General features: G+C 41.4%; 2 protein-coding genes and 1 long non-coding RNA gene across 4 annotated transcripts in view; 1 reads left to right on the forward strand and 2 right to left on the reverse strand.

Annotated features, from left to right (window-relative positions):
• The window catches only part of LOC119025443 (calcium/calmodulin-dependent 3',5'-cyclic nucleotide phosphodiesterase 1A-like), an 80,135-nt gene extending 68,394 nt beyond the window's left edge, over positions 1 to 11,741 (reverse strand). The window contains exons 1-2 of one of the 2 annotated variants that reach the window (XM_037109000.1): positions 11,366 to 11,737; positions 10,545 to 11,280 (exon numbers count right to left, since the gene is read on the reverse strand). In XM_037109000.1, coding sequence (XP_036964895.1) covers positions 10,545 to 11,068 — 524 coding nt within the window. In that variant the 5' untranslated portion in view covers positions 11,069 to 11,280; positions 11,366 to 11,737. Of the gene's footprint in view, positions 1 to 10,544 lie in introns of both variants that reach the window. The other variant, XM_037109001.1, reaches the window with a different exon arrangement.
• Positions 900 to 22,740, forward strand: LOC119025449. The gene is made up of 3 exons (XR_005076824.1): positions 900 to 1,157; positions 22,127 to 22,227; positions 22,554 to 22,740. It is a non-coding gene; the product is annotated as an uncharacterized LOC119025449 (long non-coding RNA).
• LOC119025445 lies at positions 15,754 to 22,387 on the reverse strand. Its single transcript, XM_037109002.1, has 9 exons — positions 22,131 to 22,387; positions 19,058 to 19,109; positions 18,518 to 18,580; positions 18,324 to 18,353; positions 17,780 to 18,208; positions 17,664 to 17,702; positions 17,342 to 17,383; positions 17,207 to 17,257; positions 15,754 to 16,591 (listed from the first exon to the last, which is right to left on the reverse strand). The coding sequence occupies exons 1-9, from the start codon at positions 22,203 to 22,205 to the stop codon at positions 16,551 to 16,553; spliced, it is 822 nt and encodes a 273-aa protein (XP_036964897.1). The 5' UTR covers positions 22,206 to 22,387; the 3' UTR covers positions 15,754 to 16,550.
• Positions 22,741 to 23,089: the final 349 nt, after the last annotated feature.

Raw genomic sequence — 23,089 nt, forward strand, 5'->3', positions numbered from 1 at the left:
TTATATATATATCAGCAATTCCCTTCAGATACTGAGAAAAATACTAGACTACCAGTCTAATTGAGGTCGTCATCATCAGAAACAGCTTATTAAAACCTAATTTTGTCATTAGGGTGGTGATTTCTAGTGACTGTACTAATTATTACAGCTGAAAAGGAGCAAGTGAAGAAAAGTAGTAAAAAGAGCGAAAAGTCTATATAGGGCGGACGGTGGGATGGATAGTCTGGGTAAGCCAGTACAGGACTGCTGTTTGTGTCCAGTGTGAAACCAGAAATCAACGGTGAGTTATTTTAACTTGACTTTAACATAGTGAAGTTGCCTTACAAGTATGATGTGACCTTTGTAACGAAAGTGACAGAACCGCCATGTTTTGCTCACTCACCGACAGTAAATCAGTTCAACATGCAACCACTTTTGCTTCATTTCATGTTTAGTCAAAATAATTTGTATTTGGCTATTGTGAGCTACATTAAGCTTGTTAACCTCTTTTTGTTTGTTTTGTTTGCCGTGCTTTATGAATAAAATGTTGTATGAGCACAAAATTATAAAATTAATTTAAATAAAATCATAAATACACAAAAGTGTTTGCAAGTGCAGAAAAAAATGTGCTCTCCAAGAGCACCGTAATGATTCATTAGACTTTAAAATGTACAGAGGTTTCTTCTGGAGTAGAGTTCCCCTGTTCAACTTGTTTCATCCAGTGTCCACATGTTTATCTAAACATGTATCTGCTGACTGTGGCTCTGATACTACCTCCAGAGGTGGATCAGAGCTGCAGAAAACTGATCAGATCAATAAACCATAGAGTTTTGTACTGTTTGGAGGGAAAACAAGTAAGTGAACACATTTGTTTTATTATTGTTCTCCCTAGTTTCCGTGGTAACAGTGGAGCATTTCGATGCAGCGGAGTCTCTGCTGAGAAGAGAGGGACAGCTTTTTTATTTTTTCAATTTCTTTATATTTATTTTCTGTTAAAATGTCACTCCAAAACAATAGAATACATGTAGGCATTGTAGGTGGAGGTGAACCACTAAAAATGAAACACGATACACACGGATGATACACCCCCTGTGATAGAAGAAGCAAAATCACATGAGGAAGAAAAGATTCAAATTCCCTCACTGAAGGCATCAGCCTGGAAAAGTCATGACAGCGTGGTGAGTCACTCTCCAGAAACAATCTCCGTCAGTGTCTGTCTCATCTGTTTGTGTTGGTGCTGCAGCATGCCTTTGTTATTTTGACCAATAACACAATGCAGGAGTCTGGCACTGCTCACACCACAGCAAATGCTATAATTCAGCACTGATCCACCCACACAGGCCAGTGTACAATTACTGATGGACCATGAAATAGCAGGTTCTTGTTGTCAGATCCAAAGCTGCATTGTGTCAGAGGTGTGATTAGCCTCCATGGTCAGATTCCACAGCTGTGACTGACTAATTCCCGTCCTGTTGACCGTTAGATGCTTGTCAACAACTTGTGTATTTATATGGGGTTTATACATTTTCCACCTTGTGTGTGTGTGTGTTTCTGGAGACACGAACTGTAGCAGGAACTATTTTCAGATTTTCAGTATTTTGGTAGATTTTAGTTTAAATCTGACAAGAATATTTTTTTGGTTTAGTTATAGGTCAACCCTACAAAAAGGATGTGTTTCAGTACATGGCCCCTTACTTAAAAACCAGAAATCCACAGGAAATAAGAAACCCCTAAACAAGAATTTAGCAGACCAAAACAGTGTATTGTACATTCAGCGCCCCACTACAAACCCACAGTTCAAATACCCTAAAAATGTCTCCTCTTTGCAACAGACAAATCGCTCCTCTTCAAGATCTCCCAAACAAACAGAAAGTTTGAGTCTCATCATAAGTTTTGTCAACAAAACAAAACAAAACCAAGTGACGCCTTGTGCACTAGATAGAGTATCTTGGATATCCTCCGACAACAGAATTTACCTTCTCTATTCTGGTCTGTGCACTGTGGACTAATCTTACTACTAATAATGTAGCAATGGCCACTGGCCATTGGTTCTTGATGGGCATCTCAGATGGGGCGACCCCATCACTAGATGGTCCCTAGCGCTTTTTCCTTTCTTTTCTTTTCTTTTCTTTTGAACTCAAAACCCAATATGTAAGAAAATACTGAGATGGAAAACCTTTTCATTCCCTAAAACAGGACTTGTTTAATTACAAAGGTGACAAAATACAGATATGACCATAAAACACTGTTACTACACCAAATCATTTTTACTTTTTTCATCTTTTGTATGTTATGACTCATGTCTCCTCACATGGATCTGTGCTGGTACTTGAAACACAATAATGTGTACAGTGTGTACACTTGTTTAGAATTTGGGAGCAGAGTTCACGTAATACTTTCTTTTGGCTCATTGCAAAGGGTTGGCACAGCTACAACGTGTAACGGTCGGAGTTATTGAGTGTAGCACCACTAGGTGGTGCCTCCTTTTGTTTAGTGGATAATGTAACCTGTACCTAGAAGAAGAGCAGATGTACTTCAGCTCCACCATGCATAACAATGCCGCCAGCAGAGTGAGGACCCCTTTTATTTTACTTGATATTGTGATATTTTCCTCGGCCTGTATTTGTCAGGGCATGTATGCAAGTAATAACTACTGCCGTAGAGACCTGGCTTGGTATGGTCTGTAAGATGGTATGGAATAAAAGTGCTAAGTACACAAAGATTTTTTTTTTTTTTTTTTTAACATTATGAAACACCATGAAATGATCACTGAATCCCAAACAGCGATGGCCATCATAAAACACTGTGCCATTGTGGACATGGACATGACAAAAATATAACTAAAATTTAGCCTAGCCTGAAACTCAAACCTTCCTCCTGGTCCATATGGATTTAAAGTGTGTGCTTGCAACAAGGTTGGATGATGATGATGATGATGATGATGATGATGACTACAGAGGCGACTGTCATCTAGTTTAGTGTTTTTGCCGCAGACAGATGATTTCTCACTGTTGTGGTGGAGCAGAGATGGACTGAACACGGATCAGGAATTTAGGGGTTTAGGGGGGATTCAAGGCTGGGAAGTTGTTCAAAGAACATATTATGCCACTGTTTCAACCAGCTGAGTAGCATTCCAACTGACAGTTTCACCTTTAAGTTCTGACTTCAAGAGAGCTGTGGGATTTCTAAGGACTCAAGAGTGACGCAGAGTTGGCCGCTGGACAAGTAAGGACCCCCGCTCGATATATGTTTAATTCTATGTTTTAACCACAAAGCTATGATGTGGCGGTTACAGTAATATTGGCAATAGCGCATATGGCTGTACGATGTTGCAGCTGTTCCACATAACGTGTTGATAAATGTAGCTTGTAGCTTGTATGCTAACTCCGGTGTTAAACTTTGTCTTTATGGCTACTCATTAGCAAATGTCGCTTTCAAGAGACTGGGCAGTTATAACGTTAGTTTGTGTTCAGTATGCTCTGAAGTGGTTGAATTGGTTTAGAGAAATAATGTTACTTACGCTTCAAAAAGTCAGCATGGCAAAAATGGTGCACCGGTTAATGATTACCTGGTAACTTTGTCTACCGATGTGAGGAATATTGTTTGTTACTCTGGATATCTACAGTGACTTTGCATGAGGCACTCATCATTGCAATTCAGTTGTATTGGTCAGAAATAGAACAATTGGGGCTTATGTTGTTGTTGCTGTGACTGTGCCATCTTGGTTATCTGGCTTCCTCTGTTACCATGGTTACAAGCCTGCTCATGCACAGCAGGCTCCTCTGTGGGAGGGGCTTTGAAGGCAGGGCTGCAGCACAGCAGAGAGGAAGAAGGAGGGAGCTGTGCTCATTCAAATTTTCAAAAAAGTCATTTTTTTTCCAAGCTCCGGTGTGTTATGTTATGTTAGTAGGTGAGCTTCTTTGTTGATTTCTTCATTGTTTTGTTTCACCTCTCATGTTTCTGTCTCAGTAAATCAATGCTGACATGTTTACTTGCCAGTTTTTACACAGAATTTGGCTAAATTAAACACTTCTCTTGGCCTCAATTTCTTTAACCAACACACCAATTTCTGCAAATACATTAGTTTTTATCCTATGACCATTTGCTCTGTTACCAACTAACATGCTGTACAGTTAGTAGGGTCTGTTAAACAGAACAAGATTTGCTGAGGAGCATAGATTTGTGTGTCTCATGAAAATCAAATGCAATTAATTTCACTTTGGCTGTAAATGCCATTAAATCTTATTTTTTTTCTGCCATAAGGTGGTGAATGAGACCACAGTGACATTTGAATTACATATTGTTAAATTCTAATATTTTAAATGTATAGACATTATTACATTTAATGAGTTACAAGAATTATATATGAATGTTACAGTATATGTTGTGTTAACGTTTATAATACACTAATTTTCATGAATCTAATTTTCAGAATCTCGGCAAAAGCATGAAATTGTTCTTATTAGGGGGTCATGGTTCCCAACATTTTCCAAAACTGCATCAGACCATTAAAAGAATCAGTGTTAAAAATAGCACACTTGAAATACATGTTTCCCATCATAAATATGATACCTCAATTGTGAAATGCACACTAAACAAACATTTGTACATTTAAATGTATCTAAATATCATTGTATGCTGTAAAAAAAAAAAAAAAAAACTGCACATATTTAGCTTTTACTTTCATATAGCATGGATGAACTGATGATGGAGGTTGATTTCTTTTTCTTTCTTTTTTTTGAATGATCAAAATCAATAAAGCATTAGATTTTTCCACACACACTCTTTTTTTCTTTGTCAACACTTGCAACCTACATTACTAGAGAAACCTTTTAAAAGACACTGAGTTCCTTTTAAACATTTCCTCCTAAACCAGTAACAACAATCCCAGACTGGAAGTACACTTCATCATTTGGGCAAAGATATCTTCCTTTTGTAACTTGCATTTTGGATTTATGGACTAAAACATATCTAAATTAATGTTTCCTTTTTTTTCCAACCCAGCTGTCGTGTTTTGTCTTCATTTGGGTTCTCACCTTGCTTATCAAACCTTAACAGTAACACTTGGACCCAGCAGACACCATTTCTGATGAACTTACTGAAAAAAAGTTTCCTCAATGCCTTGGTTTATGAGCTCCATTCCTGGGCTGGTTACAGACCTTATGGACACCTACTTCCCACACCACCATTCAAAAGCATGCTAGTTCCCAGTACAACCCTCTGCCTGCTAGCGTTTGTTCCAAGGTTCCCAGCTTGTTGTTTGAGGAATAGCTCCACCACAGTTTTGCTCTGTGCTCCCTCGTCCATCAACACCCACCTGCTCCATTGCCATGCACTGTCACAGCCTGACCAGTGTTAGTACACACGTAGACTAGAGTGAAACCTGTCAGCTCTGCTGCCTTAGCAGATCGGAGATGGACTGAATACTCATCTGGTGGAATTTGGGGGCAAGCCTCAGCCACAGGTCCCTAGCTCTCAGCCCCCTTAGGCCCGGATTTGTTAGCTTTCTGCCCTCCTACCCTAACCAATTTAGTTAGCCTCCAACCAGTCCAAGTTCTTCTTGATTGTTCCCAGGAATCCCCTTTCTGGGGGGACCTGGCTAGATTTCAGGATAGCTGACACTGTTTCTCAATACTACCTAGCTCTTCGTTGAGGGTCCAAGCCTATGACTCTGTCATCCATCTGGTCCAGACCTTCTTCAAATCAAATGAAATCAATTTTATTTATATAGCCCAACAAATGAACTTTACAATCTGTACAGTGGACGACATCCTCTGTCCTTAGACTCTCGATTCAATGTGAGAAAAAAACTTATAACACCGTTTTAACAGGGTAAAAAAAAAAAAAAGAAGATGGAAGAAACCTCAAGAAGAGCCACAGAGGAGGGATCCCTCTCCCAGGATGGTCAGAAATGCAATAGACATAGCATACAGAAAAGAACAACAAAATCACAGTTTGTAAGTTGCACTGAGAAAACGCTCCTCCAGTCCCTGGGTGAGCCAACCCGTCTCCAGTACCTGGCTCTCTGTTGGTACTTCAGTAGACATCAGCCCCTGGTTTCCTGTCCACAGCTGAACCAGTGCCAGCCCCAGATTCCCCATTGGTGACCCAGCATTTGGCCACTCCTTCCTGATTGTCATTTTGTGTCCTGGTCATCCTCCGAACCTGTCCCATCTTTCTGTCCTGCACCTAGGCCATCTGCCTTCCTCTGGCTTGCCCCAGTTCTCCAGCCCTTCAGTGACTGAGTTTTTGTAACTGATTTCCGTCTGTTCTAGTCATCGCCTCATGTGTTAACTGCATTTGCTGCTTATGTCCTTGTGTTATCCTGGGTTGTACTTGGCTTCGTTTTTTTTTTATTTGTACTGAGAGGCCATCCGCACAAAAATGCTCTTTTGAGAAAACGTACATGTATTGCATCATTTTGGCCAATGATCCACATGGATCCTGAAAATGCAGTGCCTGAAAACGCAGTCTTTTGAAAACAGGTGTCAGGGTGAAAAAATCCAAAAACGCAGCCCTCCCATTCTCGTGTGGATGGCGAATCCGCATACTTTCCAAAACGATGATGCCATCGCCCCACCCCTCGACCACTTGCCTCCGACCTCTGAACCCCCACGACGTCTCATAACAACAACAACAACAATGACGGCCTACATGCTTGTGATTGTGCCGCAGATGTTATTAAGCCTTACTTGGAACTTACTCGCCTTGTAGTTGAGTGTAAGACAGCAGTTCAACCTCATTAACGGTCCACACAAACAATTCTGGTTCCCTTGTACTAGCCATTCTCGTCTTTTTCTTGATGTGTTCGGTCTCTCCGTCTACTGTCTGTATACAGAGCGCAATCTTAATGCACATGCTCCATCTCTTCTTCTCTACCTTTGGTGAATTTCAAGCATCACCTATAGGCCTGGAATATGAACTACAGTGTTTTGAATTGTTTTCAGTGGATATGTGTGGATGCAAATATTTTTGAAATGATGCCGAGGAAGAGAGAGGAAAAAAAGATTGTTTTGGTACATGTGGACAAGGCCTTAGTTTAGTTGTTTTACTCTTGGCTTACTCATGTTTTGTTGTTTTGATGAGGAACTGTTTATTAGGCCTTGGTTGAAGGCACTCCCATGTGTTGCACTTTTTATAGCAGAGCTGGCTAAAGTCAGAAAGGCTTTGGTTGCCAACCTCTATGGCGTGGACTCTCAGGCGGTGGAAAGCCACCATGCTTCAGCCACAGCCAAGCTACCAGTCCATGCCTCAGCCACAGCCGAGCTCCCAGCCCAGGCCACAGCCGAGCTCCCAGCCCAGGCCTCAGCCACAGCCGAGCTACCAGCCCAAACCCACGCCGCAGCCACAGCCACAGCCACAGCCACAGCCAAGCTACCAGCCCAAACCCATGCCTTAGCCACATCCTGGCTACCAACCTAGGCCTCAGTCTCAACCCCAGTGCCTGCCAATCCTGTAATGTCTCCTTTCTGATGAATCCGCCTGGCCTTCAAAGTTTCACCACCACTAAGAAAGTGACGTTCTCGGCAGCGTTCTGGCTCCTTGAAGTCTGACTCTGGAGCCCCAGCACCATTGTCACCTGCCCAGCCAGCGCTGGTTTTCTCCGCTGAGTGCATGGCTGACACCCTGGTCTACACCTGCCAGTGGCCCTCAGTCGGTGACCCGGACGGTCCAGATGGCGCCAGTCCCAGCTCCTCGGTCAGAGGCCCGGTCGAGGCCTGTTCCTGCACCTCGGTTGGAGGCCCGGCCGAGTCCCATGCCAAGTCCAGTGTCTGCTCCTCAGTCGGAGGCCCGGCCAAGTCCCGTTCTGCGCCTACGCCTTCGTCGCCAGCCTCCAGCGGGTTCCAGCCCACGCCTATGCCTTCGTCGTCGGCCTCCAGCAGGTTCCAGCCCGCATCTACGCCTTCGTCGCCGGCCTCCAGCGGATTCCAGCCCACGTCCCCAGCCTCTAGTGGGTCCCAGCCCATGTCCGTGGCCTCCAGTGGGTCGCCTCCACCCTCCTGTTTGTTTGGACCCCTCTGGCTCCTTCTGTCTGTTGTATTGTTCCCTGCATGTTTTCTCATTTGCTCCTCCCCTTCGTTACCTCACCTGGCCTCCTCCCTCCTCACCAGTTCCTCGTCTTGTCATTAGTGTCTGTGTATTTAGTCTGTGTGTTTCCTTCACTCCTTGGCTGGTCATTGTCTTGGTTTGTTTTTGTTTGTCCATGCTCCTGTCCATGCTCCTGTCCCCTGTTTGGTATGTTTTGGATTTGAATTTTCCATGTTTGAGTTGAACTTTGATTTTTGATTTGTACTTTGTCTTGCTGTTTTATTTTGTTGCTACTTTGTCTTGCTGGTTTGATTTGCTACTTTGGCTTTTTGTCCTGGAATTTTTTTTGTACCTGGCTCCCTTGTTTTTTGCTTTCAGCTTTAATTTAATAAAGCTCGCCTTTCGTTTCCCCCGATTTTGCCTCCTATTTAACTGTGTTTGGGTCCACTTCCCCTTTCCATAGTTTCCTTTAAACCCTGACACTCAGCTCTATTTGCCAAACCTTAACTCCACTATACCACTTTTGGCCATCTCTTATTAGAAACATTCAAAAAGGAAAATGTGAGGTGTATATTGGTAAAGGTGTTACAGTTTTGAGAAAGCTGAATGTGTGGAACTGCAGTCGTTTTAGAGACACTGAGGAACTAATCAAGTGACTTTTTCCAGAGGTGTGCGTAGCTGCTATAGCATCAGTGATGTCAGCAGTGGAGAGTATATTTCATTGAAGGCAAAGAACACTGAAGGCTTTCTCAAAGGAAACAATGTTTTCACTCTTCTCTTAACTGACTTTAGACAATTAGAGTTTGATTTACCAACCCGCTCCTCTGTTGTGTAGTAGGTGGTACTGATCCTACTGTTGATGTGATTAGTTTAAGTTAGCCTGTGATAAGATGCTGATGGACAAATGGTTCATCCAATCATCGTCCAAGTATATTTTGTAAGAGCCTGCCCTTTTCCAGTTTTTAAGGGCGCACTTCCAGATTGTTAAACATACAATCATCAGGTGAGATACTGCTCACAAGTAGCATATTTCCCTGCCAGTACCACTGAAAATTATTGAGCTTAAGAGCAGTGGTTTAAGCTGTTTTGAACCATGGCATCCCTTGACAAGATTTCTTTTTTTTTTGTCACGGCAATCCAAGCCACCCAATTACCATTTCAACATACATGTATTGTATGTTATTAATTTTAGATTTAATATTGAACGTCAGATGATATCAAACAGGTGAAACGGCAAGCCTGGCTCTATTCAAGGTTTAAAACATGTGGCAACCGGCACCTTTTGAAACAGTGTTTCCCTAAGAGGTGAGCACAGCACCCTTGGGTGCCTTGAAAATGGGCTCAAAGTGCTGCAAGACTTATCATATTATTTGTTTGTGCATTCTCAATGACATTTCACTGAAATAAAAAAAATGTACATTTACATTAGCTTTGTGTTGTGTTAACCTTTCACACATATCAAAATAGATAAATACAAACTCTGCAGTTATTCTGCTGCCAATATCATAACATTCAGTTTATGGTTGTCATAGTAACACAGCACAAATTCTGGCAGAGTTTTTCAGGATCTCTGTAGTCAGAATGATACTGACAATCAAAGGAGGGATGGAATCATTTGATACAGTACGCAAAGAAATGCTTCTACATCCCTCAACACAATCTGACAAGGCTGAATCTGAGCCCATAAAAAAAGAGAATGAAAAGAAAAATGATTTCAGACTCAACATCACTTGGCTAACAGCTTAACAGGTTTTGGGTGCTTTAGGAAGACACTGGTATCTTGTTACTTTTACAGAGAGACAGATTGTTTTCTCCTCTTTCCAGCCTTTATGCTAAGGTAAGCTAAGCAATAGCATTGACGCATGAAATAGTGGTGTCAATCTTCTTGTAATTTCTTAATCACCTGTGATTATGATGATATATTTGTAACTTCTGCAGGTTTCCTGCTCTCGTTAGACTCCAGTAAAGACTTGTCATTAAATCAAATATTTTAATGCTCAATTTGAGCCTTCTCTTCTTTTCTTTTCTTCACCCACTGTGTTTTCATGCCCTGCCTCCATCTCTCTCACTCAGCTTATCTTTGGAGAGAGTTTACTGCATCGCAACACTGTGGCATTACCATAGCAACTATGGCGAACAAAAGTACAAGCTGTTTTACATCTGCTGCTGTAGCTTCAAATTCAGACAGGTGTGGTGATGTCATTCCTGCTGTGATGGTAGCTTGTTAGTGCTCATTACAGAGAAAAGGGGGTGACAGGGGGTGGGGAGGGGGTGACCTAATGAAAAATCACACACAGTCTCTCTTTCTAGTGTTCAGTGATGTAGCACACCCACAGATTTCTGCACATTTTCTGTCATCTGTTTTTCTCCATCTTGTCTCTGCCAACATCACCACGGCAACCACATTATCATGCTTATCAGTGAGGCTGTCAGTCTGATACCAAACCAGACCAAAGCAGTAATCGAGTGATTCTTGCAGGTTTTTAATAAGACTATCCAATTATTCATTGTCAACACTCTAATCTATGTTTACTCACATTCCTCTCAGTCGATTCAGGACCTGGTTGTTGTGGTTCTGCTCCAGAGCGTCCTCAAAGTCCTGCTCCTCCTCAAACTGCTGCTCCTTCTCAAACTGTCGCTCCTCACTCTGCTGCTCCTGTTCAGTGTGCTGCTGCACATCGGTCTCCTGTTCCTCAGTCTGCACCTCCTCCTGCTGGGACTCCTGTGCCTTAGTCTGGTGAACCTCCTCCTGTCCCTGTTGAACCTCTTCCTCATGTTGTACCTCCTCTTCCTGTTGCATCTCCCACTCTTGCTGCTTATCTTCCTGTTGCTGCAACTCCTCCTGCTGTTCCTGCTCCTCTTCTAACTGTGGCACATACCCCTCCTGCTGCACCTCCTCAAACCCCTCCTCTTGACCTATGTCCTGTCGGTGCATCTTCTCCTGCTCTCCCTCCTGTGGCTTCTCCTCCCATTGCTGTATCTCCTGTTGTTGTACCACTTCCTGTTCCTCAGCTTCCAGCACCTCCTCTGGCAGCTGTAACTCCTCCACCTCCTCATTCATGTTGGTGTGGTGGAGGAGAAGAGGAGGTGAGGATTTTTACGGATGGATAATTGTTTACGGAGCAAAAGTCTCTGCGCAGCGTCCAGGTGTCTTTCAGACTGTTGGAGTTGTGAAAACTGTTTACAGCCAAGAGCGTTTGGGTTGATGGAAATTCTAACGTCCAACTTCCTGTGATGTCACCTGACAGCCTGGCCAATCCAAAATGATGATCTCTGATCGGTTAGAGAAACCAAGGTGTAAAAAGACAAACTGTTGTTTTAATTATAAATGTGAAAAGCAGGAACAGATGAAACAAACGCCAAGTAAACAAGGTGATCAGCTGGCAGCTTCCTTCGTGAGTTCAGAGCTTCAGAGAACAGTTGAGCTCTGCACTCCATCACTGCAGCTGCAGAATGATCCAGCTGCATCCTGTCCCAGAGCATCACCGTAGCAACGCAAGGAGGAAGTCGACCAGCAATAAAGACAGGATAGAGAAAGAGAGAGAGAGAGAGAGAGAGAGAGAGAGAGAGATAGAGAGAGATGATTGATGGAGAAGCACAAAGGAGAAGCATAAAACACTGCAGAGCGTTACCGTGGAAACTCAGTATCGGTTGCTAAGAGTGATGGAATCCTGCAGCCAACAGACCGCCCTCCTCTTACTACTCCTTCTCACCCCCTCCCAAATTCAAGCACACATAACTTAAGCTGTGTTCAGATGCAAACAGGCACCTCAATATGTCCCTGCCCATGCTCACTGAAAGCTACATCTGAGACGGAGAAATAGAGTAAACAGCGCTGAGATGTGTGTGTGTGTTTGTGTGCATGTGTGTGTGTGTGTGTGTGTGTGTGTGTGTGTGTGTGTGTGTGTGTGTGTGTGTGTTTTAGACGATACTGGTAAACTGTTCTAGAAAAATTGGAGGAACAAAACCTCCCCAGTCAGGTAGCACAAGCACACAAACAGTCTTCAGTCCCACTGGCATCCCCTACAGGTTTTCAGTGGTCATTACACTCACAAAATTAAATTGGAGACAGTGGACATTGTGGACAGTCTGGCACTTTGTGGCAGCCAATATTGAAAAAAATGTAGTTAATCCTATGAAAGGAGCTATAGGAGAGGTTATGTAGTTGTTCATATTTAAAGGGTTCATGCACTGGGGTCCACATCGGGCTGCGGCAGCGTCAGAGGGTGCACTCAGCTGTTATTGGATGTAATAATGTAGTGTATGATGTAGAGAAAACAACCAGCAATTGTCATGCAAATGGGATGTGTGTCTGACGTCCTGTGTCCAGTGGGTGGCGCTGTGGACATGACACAGTAGTGATGTATAGACATATTCAGAATGACACCCTCTACATGTTTGAGCAATCTGGTGTAGATGGGAAATTGTATGTTGAAGGGTCAGTTGTTCAAAAAATTTAATCTGGATCAAAATGATCCGGATTTGGAAATCCCATTTTTTGCTCTCCAGAATCAGGTAATCTGTCTTATTTTTATGCCGGTTTTTCAAAGCAATATTGGATTGGATCACCTTGATCCTGATACACAGTTTTCAAGATTACCAAATCCGGATTACCAGAGCTCTAAACCAACCGATCAGATGGCATAATATTAGGAGACAGAGCCTATCCACTTCTACCGTGGCTGATGACTCCTTTCCCTGCAGCAACCACACCTGCGCAGGCATGCTTTAACACTGCTCATTGCAAAACAAGATGTGCAATTGAGCATTTAAATGGAGTTCTGAAGAGACATTTTGCATGCCCTAACTACTTGCAAGTGGAGCCACAGGGAGCATGCAACATAATACTTGCGTGTATTGTCCTGCACAACATCGCCACCACGCGCAGTGTCCCTCTCTGTGATGATGTTTATGATGCACCTGAGCCTGTTGAAGAACCAGACCAACCTCTGGCATTCTGTCAGAATGAGGGACTCACTGGACGTGCACTGTAAAAAAACGGTGAAAAGTCTGGCAGCAAAAGTTGCCAAACACTTACCGTTAAATTAGAGCAAAAAAAACATCATTTTTTCTACAAAGATTTTTTTTTTTAAATGTAGACATTTACTGTAGACATTTTCTGTGATTTTACAGTGCAACTGTTGTAAAATAAAAAAAATGTTATTATAAAATTTCACATTAATTGTCTATGAAGCATCGCCACACTGACATCACAAGTTTTGAGTCTTTGTGCTTTGTGTATGTGCAATTAACACATCACAACAGCCTGCCTGAGAGATGACGAACAACATTTTCTTCACTACAGAGTTGGTTAGAGCAAAAACAGCTTAGAGCAGCTTAGGCTGGTTGATGGTTTTAGCTGGTTTTAGCTGGTTTAAGAAGCTGGTTGATGGTTCTAGCTGGTCTTAACTGGTGGGTTTAGATGGTTTTAGCTGGTAAAACTGGCTGGTGGATGGTTTTAGTTGGTTCAATAGGCTGGTTGATGGTTTTAGCTGGTCTTAGTGGTTTTAGCTGGTTGATGGTTTTAGATGGTCTTTGCTCGTTCAACAGGCTATTGGTGGTTTTAGATGGTCTTAGCTGGTTCAACAGGCTATTGGTGGTTTTAGATGGTCTTAGCTGGTTGATAATGTAGAAGCTGGTTGAATAGGCTGGTTGATGGTTTTTGACAGTTTTTAATGTACCTAATCAGCAAGAAAAAAATGATGTGTGCATGGGTTGGGGGTGGGGGATGAGAGTCACTTAGTGTGTTGTGTTTAAATTGAAACGTGCAATGTGACATAGCAGCTGTAGCAAGTGGTCAGATCGGGCATGGTGAAATTATTTTATCTACTGTATTCATGTAGGGCACTGTGTGCAATCATTTCATCTTTTGCTGTAAGTGTTCTTCATGCAGAGCTTTGTGCAATCATCTCAGGGCATTGTGCCATTTTTTTTTTTTTTGCAATCTCCAGGTATCTGTGGAAGGTGTGCAGGCGATATGGTAATGTGTTGTATGAATGACTTAGATTTATTTTTCTTATGGTGTTGGTTGTATATGCCTGTATATTTTGTGGTTCCTGGAGTCTTGTCTGTCCAAAATGAATTTCTCCCAAGACTCATCTTCAAACTGAAATGGTGGCGTTTTCTACTTGCTTTGGTGAAATAATAGAAACTTATTACTTTTTTGAAATTCTTTATTATTGCTAGCGCTCGTTGACAGAAAACACTCAAGCACATATATCTCACATACAGTGAAACTTGTAACTATTTTAAACAGAAACATATACACCTGAAATCAAAACCCATAATCAAAACATAAGGTATAACATAAACGTCATAAGGGTAACATACAACTTACTCCTTGAAGCTTTCTCTACTTTTATGCATGTGTGCATGTGTACATACAATATAAAGACAGGAAAGACCCCCCTCTGTGTGGTATTGTCACATTTCACCCATCTCAGTTTTCCCCATGTTCCCACAACCCCAGGTCACTCAGCCCGCTTGCCTGATAGGCAATTTGAATCAAAGCAGACCAGTGACAGAAGAAAAAGCTTGAATGTCATCCACAATGACAGAAATAGAATAAATAAAACTGGCCGGAAACCCTTAGTCAAATGGCCTGCCAGTTGGTTAGCCATGAAACATAGCATCACTACATTTAAGTAGATGGAGCTTACAGTCAGTCGGTCAGTTAGCTTAGAAGCAGACCATCATTAGATTTAGGTAGACTCTTCTTTGAGATTACTTAAATTAATCCCTTTCATATGTGTTTGGAATGTCACACAAATACATCTTGGCATTAGCTTCCACAATAAGACATTTCTGATGAAGTTGATCAAGAGTAACTAGCTGTATTTGATTTTCATCATCTTGTATAGCGGATACTATGTGTGGCACAAACTTGTTACGCTCTTGGAGGGGGAAGATCTCTGTAATGATCTGAAAATATTTGAACAGCAAGACAGTTTCACATCTTCCATCTGAATTGTATGAAAGTATCTGCTGAATCTGGCCTTTTGATCCATCTCTCAGTACAACACTCCACTCAATGCGCCTCTTTGCTCTGCTGTAATCATGGCTGGTGAAGACAAGACCATTGTGGATCATTCGTTTGTGAATTAGGACTTCATTAGGAGACATTTTTCCCACCACATGAAAGGCAGCTTGATCTGCCTGAGACAGCTCTTTGACCCTTCCATTATCCAGCACCACAGCATTTTCACTTCTCTGAAAACATTGAACCTTAGAATACTCAGTCATCTGTCTGCAAAACTGAAGCACACGGTCGCTGACATTGTACTGTGACATGAAGTAAGGGGTTGATCTGTGTAATAAGAATTTGTTTGTGATCTGTTAATTTACATTCTTTGTGCCATGCACCAACCTAAGAAGGTTTCAGTTGGCATTTTCAAAAGGAAAAGCCAAATGTGCCCATAAGGGACCCCAGTATGTCACTGCCTTCGCAAGATGAGTAAGAAGCTGGACATTGAAGGTCATGGCAGTCTCCCCAAACAACATCTGGAATCTAACTAAAAATTCCATCAACATCTCATCAGCACTGTTTATCACTTCAACAATTATCTCCTCTTGTAAGAGTAGATAGATTGCAGAGCTGAGAAGGCCAAGGTGCTTGGTGTACTTAAAGTCTAAAAGTCCCTCTAGACATGGCAAGCTGTAAAATAACAACCGGGACCTCCACTCAGAAGCCTTCCAGTACTTGTACTCAGAGATGGGCTAGGGACTCTAGTGATTAGGTGAGTTGGCTTGATACTTTTGATTCTTTCATTCAAAACCCTTAAGGTTAGATCTTATTAATGTCTTTGCGGATGTCGGTCAGTTTCTGGCTAGAGTCCTTTCTAAATTCTCATAACTCTTTTAGGATAATTCCGAGATTAGCATCATGGCTCTGTTCCGGGTCAGTCGGTTGCGTGTCCTCTAGCATGCTAGCTTGTGACTGTCGGTCTTCTTCCATGTTGTCGTTTGCCTTCCTTTGCGCAACACTTTTCTTAACTTTCCTGGGCATCATCTTTGGCCCATTACATTTGCATTTATATTTTCATGTCAAAGAGGAATTTCAAGTCGTGGCCGGGCCTTGTTTAAATTTTACCATCGGGAGCCTGTTAGCCTATGCTGCCATCTCTTCGCCAGCCAGACCGGAAGTCCCTCCTACAGGAGCCTTAATGGTTCCCACAGGAGTCTAATGCTTCCCACAGGACTCTAATGGGTCCCACAGGAGTCTGAATGGTTCCTACAGGAGTCTAATGAAGACCGGTACCAATACCGATACCTTCACTTCGATACCGGTTACTGAGCTATTTTCGATACCAATTTTATAATATCAATTTTAACAAAAAGAAAATGATGCTACACATTACAGTACAAATCTTGAGTTTTACTTTTCAGCTTTGGTATTTTTCAACTCCAAGCAGTTTTCTTACCAAAAAAATTAAGAAATCATTTCCAGTGAAAACGAGCCAAGTCAATGTCTAATGTTTACTGCTACATACTGAGGACCTCTCCACCAGTTTTTCCTTCAGAAAAATCAACGTGTCTGCTTTCTTTCAAGGACACAGACAAGCCTGTTCCTGGCTGATGGTGTCTACTGTGAGGAGAAGATAAACATAACAGTGAACGTTAGGCTGTAACCAGCCGACGCAACTGATGAGCACATCTTTACAAGCTAAACTTTATCTGTTACTGTCATCTATCTCTAGTTAGATTTTGATTTAGCTAGCTACATAGCCATTAAATAAAGCTACACACTAATATCTTAAGTTTGAGTTACACACAAACTGAAGTCCAGTGCAGGGTTAGGGTTAGGGCGTTAGGGGTTAGGAGGATGGCTGTGGTCCGCTCTTCTTGCAGTTGTACACGGAGCGACTTTCTGCTCTTAAATTGATTCAAGTTCTTCTCCTGTGTGCTACTCTGATTAGAGCGGCATCCCTAGCAACACTGTGTTATACTTAGGAACGGTCTGGCAAGTGACTTCAAGAATTATTTTTGTGTTGTTGTTGTTGTTGCTTACCTTGATCAGTAGATGTTGGTATTCTGGTAATTCTCCATATTCACACTTTAATTAACTAAAAGTAATATGGTGATTTCAGTATTGTGATAGATTTACATTACTAACTAAATTAAAAGAGTAATTTGTAACTAACCAGGCAAATATTTAAAGTAACTCTGACATCCCAGTACAAAAGTATACACACGTACACACCTGACAGACAACTTTCCCCCACTTCTGACTCGACGTTTTCAGGGTCCTCATCTGAAAAAACAAAACACAGTTCACAAGCTTCCACAGCTTTGACATTGAACCAAATGACACACAAAAGAAGAAAAAATTAAAAACCTGTGCTGGCCTCACACGTGTCGGATTTATCAGGATGTTCTTCTGCAAAATGTATATCAGAATGAAAATTCTGAGTATGCATCTGGAAATACACAGAACACAAGCCTCTATACCTTAGACCAGTGGTGTCAAACTGATCCAGTAAAGGGCCATGTGGCTGCAGGTTTTCAAGCAAGAACACAATTGATCCAAATCAGGTGTGTTCTTGCTTGGTTGGCTGATTGGTTGGCTGACCCTTTACTGGATCAGTTTGACACCACTGCCTTAGGCGCAGAATGTAATGAAAAAATAATATGGTGATAGCAAGCACACAAATACGAACCTGACGCATCCAACTGGACGTCATCCAGACACATAACATCTGCACGAAAGCACAAACATTTAATACAAAATTAATTCAAGTCAACAAATACTACTTATTGTCCTAGTGCCTCCTACTCAATTCCTTGCGCCCGACAAAAAGCGTCCTTTTCCATGCATAGGTAATTGCAGATGCATCCGGAAACTCAAGGAGGAAGTCCTCCTTGCTCCACCTCGTTCCATCTGCATTGCAGAGGGTGAACTCACACCCCTCTGCATCCTCTGGCGACCAGAAACGTGACTTCCCAATGTTTGCTAGGTCCTCATATGTCTCATGCCCTTGCAAAATGACTCTTGGTGGAGTCTCCTCAAGCACTATCCGCTGGTACCTGCTTCTGTCTTCCAACACATCTGATTCAACTTGAGTGGAGATCAGACTCAGCTTGTCATTTGAATCATGTATGCTGGAAGAGGCACTTGACAAAGGCCTTGTTGCTGGCCGAACAGTTTTCAAATTAAACTCTTTGCATTTGGAGCTGAATGTGCGGCATCCTCCCTTTATCCATGCTGGAAGAGGGAAACATCTAAAAATATTGGGCAGTGTGTCCCCAGATCATGACTGATCCAAAAGTTCACAATCACATTGTTATCTTAAACATCATATAATTTTGGTGTTCCTTACTTAAAAATGCATTAGGTGTCCCAGGTTCATCTGCAAAATGAACAGAGTAGAAATGTGATCCATGTGCTATATATAATTCCAATAATAACACAGACAGCCGTAAAATAAATCTGTCATGTCAAATGACAGAAAAAAAAGTTAACTTCTTGTTTCCTTTTCCTTATTTGTTTTGCAACAACAATAGTCAAGCCTACCTTTTGTGTCTACAGCTAGGAGACTTTTTATGTTGGTGTCAAAACCTTTCTGGGTTATCAAACCTTGAAATAAAATCACAAGAGGTAGAGAAATAAATATATCAACTCAAATTTTATTTATATAGCCCAAAATTACAAACTACATTTGTGTCAGGGGGGCTTAACAATATGTACATCACTCTCACTCATTTGAGCATGACAGTGCTTGCGGACAGAAATTATTTTCCAGCCCCAGATAAGTGAATGTTCTATTGAGGGTGTGTGTGTGTGTGTGTGTGTGTGTGTGTGTGTGTGTGTGTGTGTGCGCGCGCGCGTGTGTGTTAGACAGAAGTCATTTTCAGATGAGGTTTTGTGGGGGTGAACTTGGGCATGGATGTGTGTGTGTGTGTGTGTGTGTGTGTGTGTGTGTGTGTGGGGGGGTGGATGGGTGTGTGGGTGTCACTGTGGTAAGTGTACTGGAAAGCATAACAGAGTGACCCATCGTCGAATAACAACACATACAACAAAACAACAAAACAAATAAAACATGATTGTCCTTACCGTTCTCGAGATCCTTTTTGAGCTTCTCATACTCCTGTACTTTGTCCATTTCCTTGAATAATTCATGTTAAGAACCAATTATATCAGTACCACACACACACACACACACATGCATGCACACACACACACACTGCTATTGAATTCTACTGGTGTTGACACAGCATTACTTTAAGCCAGTCCTTCTCAAATAGTGGGGTGCATTTTCTTCTTCCTAAGGGGGGCCTAACAGAAAATAATTGAGAACCACTGCTTTAAGCTAAGGTAATGTTACATCAGCACAGTAAAGCTAGCTCCCTTCCTACACTTTAACATTATGTTTACAAATTCGAACGTGTGCCACATCCTTTTTTGCTTCTGTATTTGAACGTCAAATAATACATCCTGAAAACGGAGAGGAGAAAATAAAACTTACGAGTGTCTCCTGCTTCTTCTTTTCCAAGTACTGGTCGCACCTTGATGACGTATGTGACCCTTCGCTACGCCCCGCCCCCTTAGTTACTGTTGCTATGCCTACAAGGCTGTATGAAACTGATTTTCCCGATACCGTGCAGTGTGACAGCTTTTGTCCTGATTCCGTTCAGTGTGACGACTTTTGTGCTGATGCCGTTCAGTGTGAGTCCGTTCAGTGTGACGACTTTTGTGCTGATGCCGTTCAGTGTGAGTCCGTTCAGTGTGACGACTTTTGTGTTGATGCCATTCAGTGTGAGTCCGTTCAGTGTAAGAAGTTTTGTGCTGATGCCATTCAGTGTGACATTTTTTTTTTCCATGATCAGTCTGACACTTTATTCCTGATACCTTACAATGTGATAATTTTTTTCCTGATACCTTTCAGTGCAACAACTTTGTTACTGATGTGTTCAGTGTGACAATTTTTATCCTGAGGCAGTTCAGTGTGACAAGTTTTTTTTTTGTTTTTTTTCCTCAGGCCTTTTGGTCCAATGACTATTTTTCATGTGGCTGTTTGGTGCGAGTGTGACAGAGCTTTTCCTGAGACCTAATACCTTTTCATCTGAGGTCTGACGCTGAAGCCTGATCCTGAGGATGTCCTAAAATGTACACCGTATCGCCCGCTCGCTAGTGTCGCGTCTTGCACCTCTTGCTAACTAGAAGCTAAGCACGAAATGTGCCCTGTTGCTTGAAAAACACATGGCCAAATCACAGCAAGAGCCGAGACGTTGCCATGGAGATACGCCAACTCTCGCTGACGCTGACATTGTTCACTGTCAATGTTGCACGCGTCTATTTAGGAAGTGCTGTGTGTGCAGTCAGTGCACTCGCTATATTGAAACGTCATCTGCTCTGCCTGCTTTGGTCGATTTTGAAAACTCCAAATTGTGATCGGTTGCCGATCAATCCGAGCATGACTGCGCGATAAGGTGCGGGGGTAATCATTATTATTCTGTTCCACAGATGCTGTTGTAAACCAGTTTCCAGCAGCCAAGGAAGCTGATGTCAGAAAATCCATCAACAGTACAATCTGCAAGCTAAGACACCAACTGAAGCGCAAACGCTTGTGAAGTTTTTTTTTTCTATTTTTTTTTTTCTCTCATTCCACACAAAGGACTGACCTTTGGCATTTCTTTGCTTCCAGTGGCTCCCAAAGGTCCTTGTTAGTTTGTATTTAAAAAACAAAAGGTCTTGGGTGTTTAAAATAGGAATTGTTTATTGTAAGTGCCAATTGATTGGTTTTGAAGAAATGGTTCTTCTTGGGTGTTTAAAATAGGAATTGCTTATAGTAAGTGCCAATTTATTGGTTTTGAAGAAATGCTTAAAAAATATACTGTTGTCACATTTAGTAAAAAAAACCTGGCTTTTGATAAAATAGGTTGTATATTTATGGTTTACGTTGAGTTCAAGCATTTATTTGGATGTTACATGTAATTTATATATCACCATATGCACAAACATTGTATGTACACTTATCTCATTTTTGAATATTGTTTTACATATATTTAATATATTCTTCCACATATTGCACATATATCTGTACATATATTTCATGCATGATTCCATATATCTTTCCATGTAGTAAATGTTATATGATAATAAAAATATTGCTCAAATATCTGTACAAGAATTTCATGTATCTTACAGCATAAATTTAAATATATAAAATATATTATTAAATATATTTATAATATATTCCGCCATATATTTAACATACATGTGACACTACATCTTTATATATATTAGCAGTGCATTTTCCCATATAAATAGCAATACAATATGGTTGCTATTAATACATGCAAATTGCATATTTTGGCATATAGTATACCATATATTCAAAGTGTCAATAGTTTGTATATTTTAAAATATATTTAAACATATTACACCAATATATAAGATACTTTATATGTCTCAACAATATATTATTGCACATATTGTCAAGATATATTGTAGGATGTATTGGCAAATAATATATTACAATATATTGACATATATTTCATTCAACATATTCTGGATTCTGAAATGATCAGCACCTTACCGTTACAAGGGAAATAAAGTGGGCTATACATGCTGTCCAGTTTTAAAATCGTAATATACTAGATTACATTACCAGCATTATCCTGCTAAGCAACAATGCGGCGTCCATTTTTTCATACCTTCCTGACATTTCACCGGTGTTTATGGTAACTTAAGTGTGAAAAATAAATGTGATCTCTAATGTTTTTACGTTATTGTTGGTGTTAGCAATCTACTAGCAATCCCTTGATGATCCCCAGGTTGAGTCTGTCGACTGATCAGAGGCTGTGTTTCTGACTGTGCAACAGCTCTGACCAAAGACTGACCTCTGGTGGTACCACAATACATTGACTCAATACAGTGTTTCCATATTAGTTTAGTAGAGAGGAGCCTCTGTATTTTTAACGGTATTAAAAGTTGGATATTAATAGATACCCTGGTCTACCTTAATACCTTGATACCACCCAAGTAATAGCTAAATAGCTAATAACAAATGTGCTAACGCTACTAGCTAACCTCTGTCTGGACTTCATGTCCTTCATATCCGTAGCCTTTCTTTGTTTTTATAAACGCCAGGCATCAAACCAATGTATATTTCTTTTTCAGTCACCTTTTGCTCTTCCATTACTGAAACGGCTTCCTCTGGGACCCCTCGAACATGCAGAAACTCCAACAAATCCGGCATCTTCGTGTCTCCCCCCCTGCGGGTAATGACAGTCACTCTCTCACTGAAGTTGGTTCCTAACTAGTGTTGCCAACTCTTTTCCAATGAAAGTAGCCAGCACTAGCTCCAAAAGTCGCTAAAAGTCACCAGGTGATGTCATACGAACATTTACATATTGATTATGTAATCACATTCTCATTTGCATAATGCTTACTGGTTGTGTCTGCACATTTTTACTAGATAGAGGAACATCAAGATGTTAAGTTTATCACCGGTAAAAGTACCAGTGGAACCGCAAAAGACTAAGAAGTCAGGGAATTAACAGATCAAAACAGAGTAAACGGCAGCTATTCGGTCTCTAATCCACAGGGTGAGCGGCCGCGGCGTCCGCTCCTGCCTGCCCCAGCCAGCTCCCACACACCGGCCTGCCACCTGCGCAGCCACACCAGAGGGGACAGGAGAGACCCTGGCGCTGCTGCAGAGGAGCCATGGACTGTGATGACTCTGAGCATCATGTGAATTACAATAAAATATATATCTCTCGCCTTTCCTCTGATGATCTGAATAAGTTGCTAAATTTGTTGCTAGTCGCCTTTTAGAAATAAAGCCGCTAAGAGGGTCTGAAAAGTCACTAAATCTAGCGAGAAAGTCACGTGTTCTGACTTTATTCTCAGAATTCTTACTTTAATCTCAGAATTCTGAATTTATTCTCAAAATTCTGACTTTATTCTCAGAATTCTGAAGTTATTCTCAGAATTGTGACTTTATTCTCAGAATTCTGACTTTAAAGTCAGAGCTCCAAAAAAGAAATTCAAATGTGGCCATAATCCTCCTCTGTAGTTTGCTACCTATGTTCTAAAACTAAAATGTTACTTTTTGTTAGTATTTTTAAGTGTGTCTTTTCA

Source organism: Acanthopagrus latus, chromosome 9 (assembly GCF_904848185.1).
Source record: "Acanthopagrus latus isolate v.2019 chromosome 9, fAcaLat1.1, whole genome shotgun sequence".
Classification (NCBI taxonomy): Eukaryota; Metazoa; Chordata; class Actinopteri; order Spariformes; family Sparidae; genus Acanthopagrus; species Acanthopagrus latus.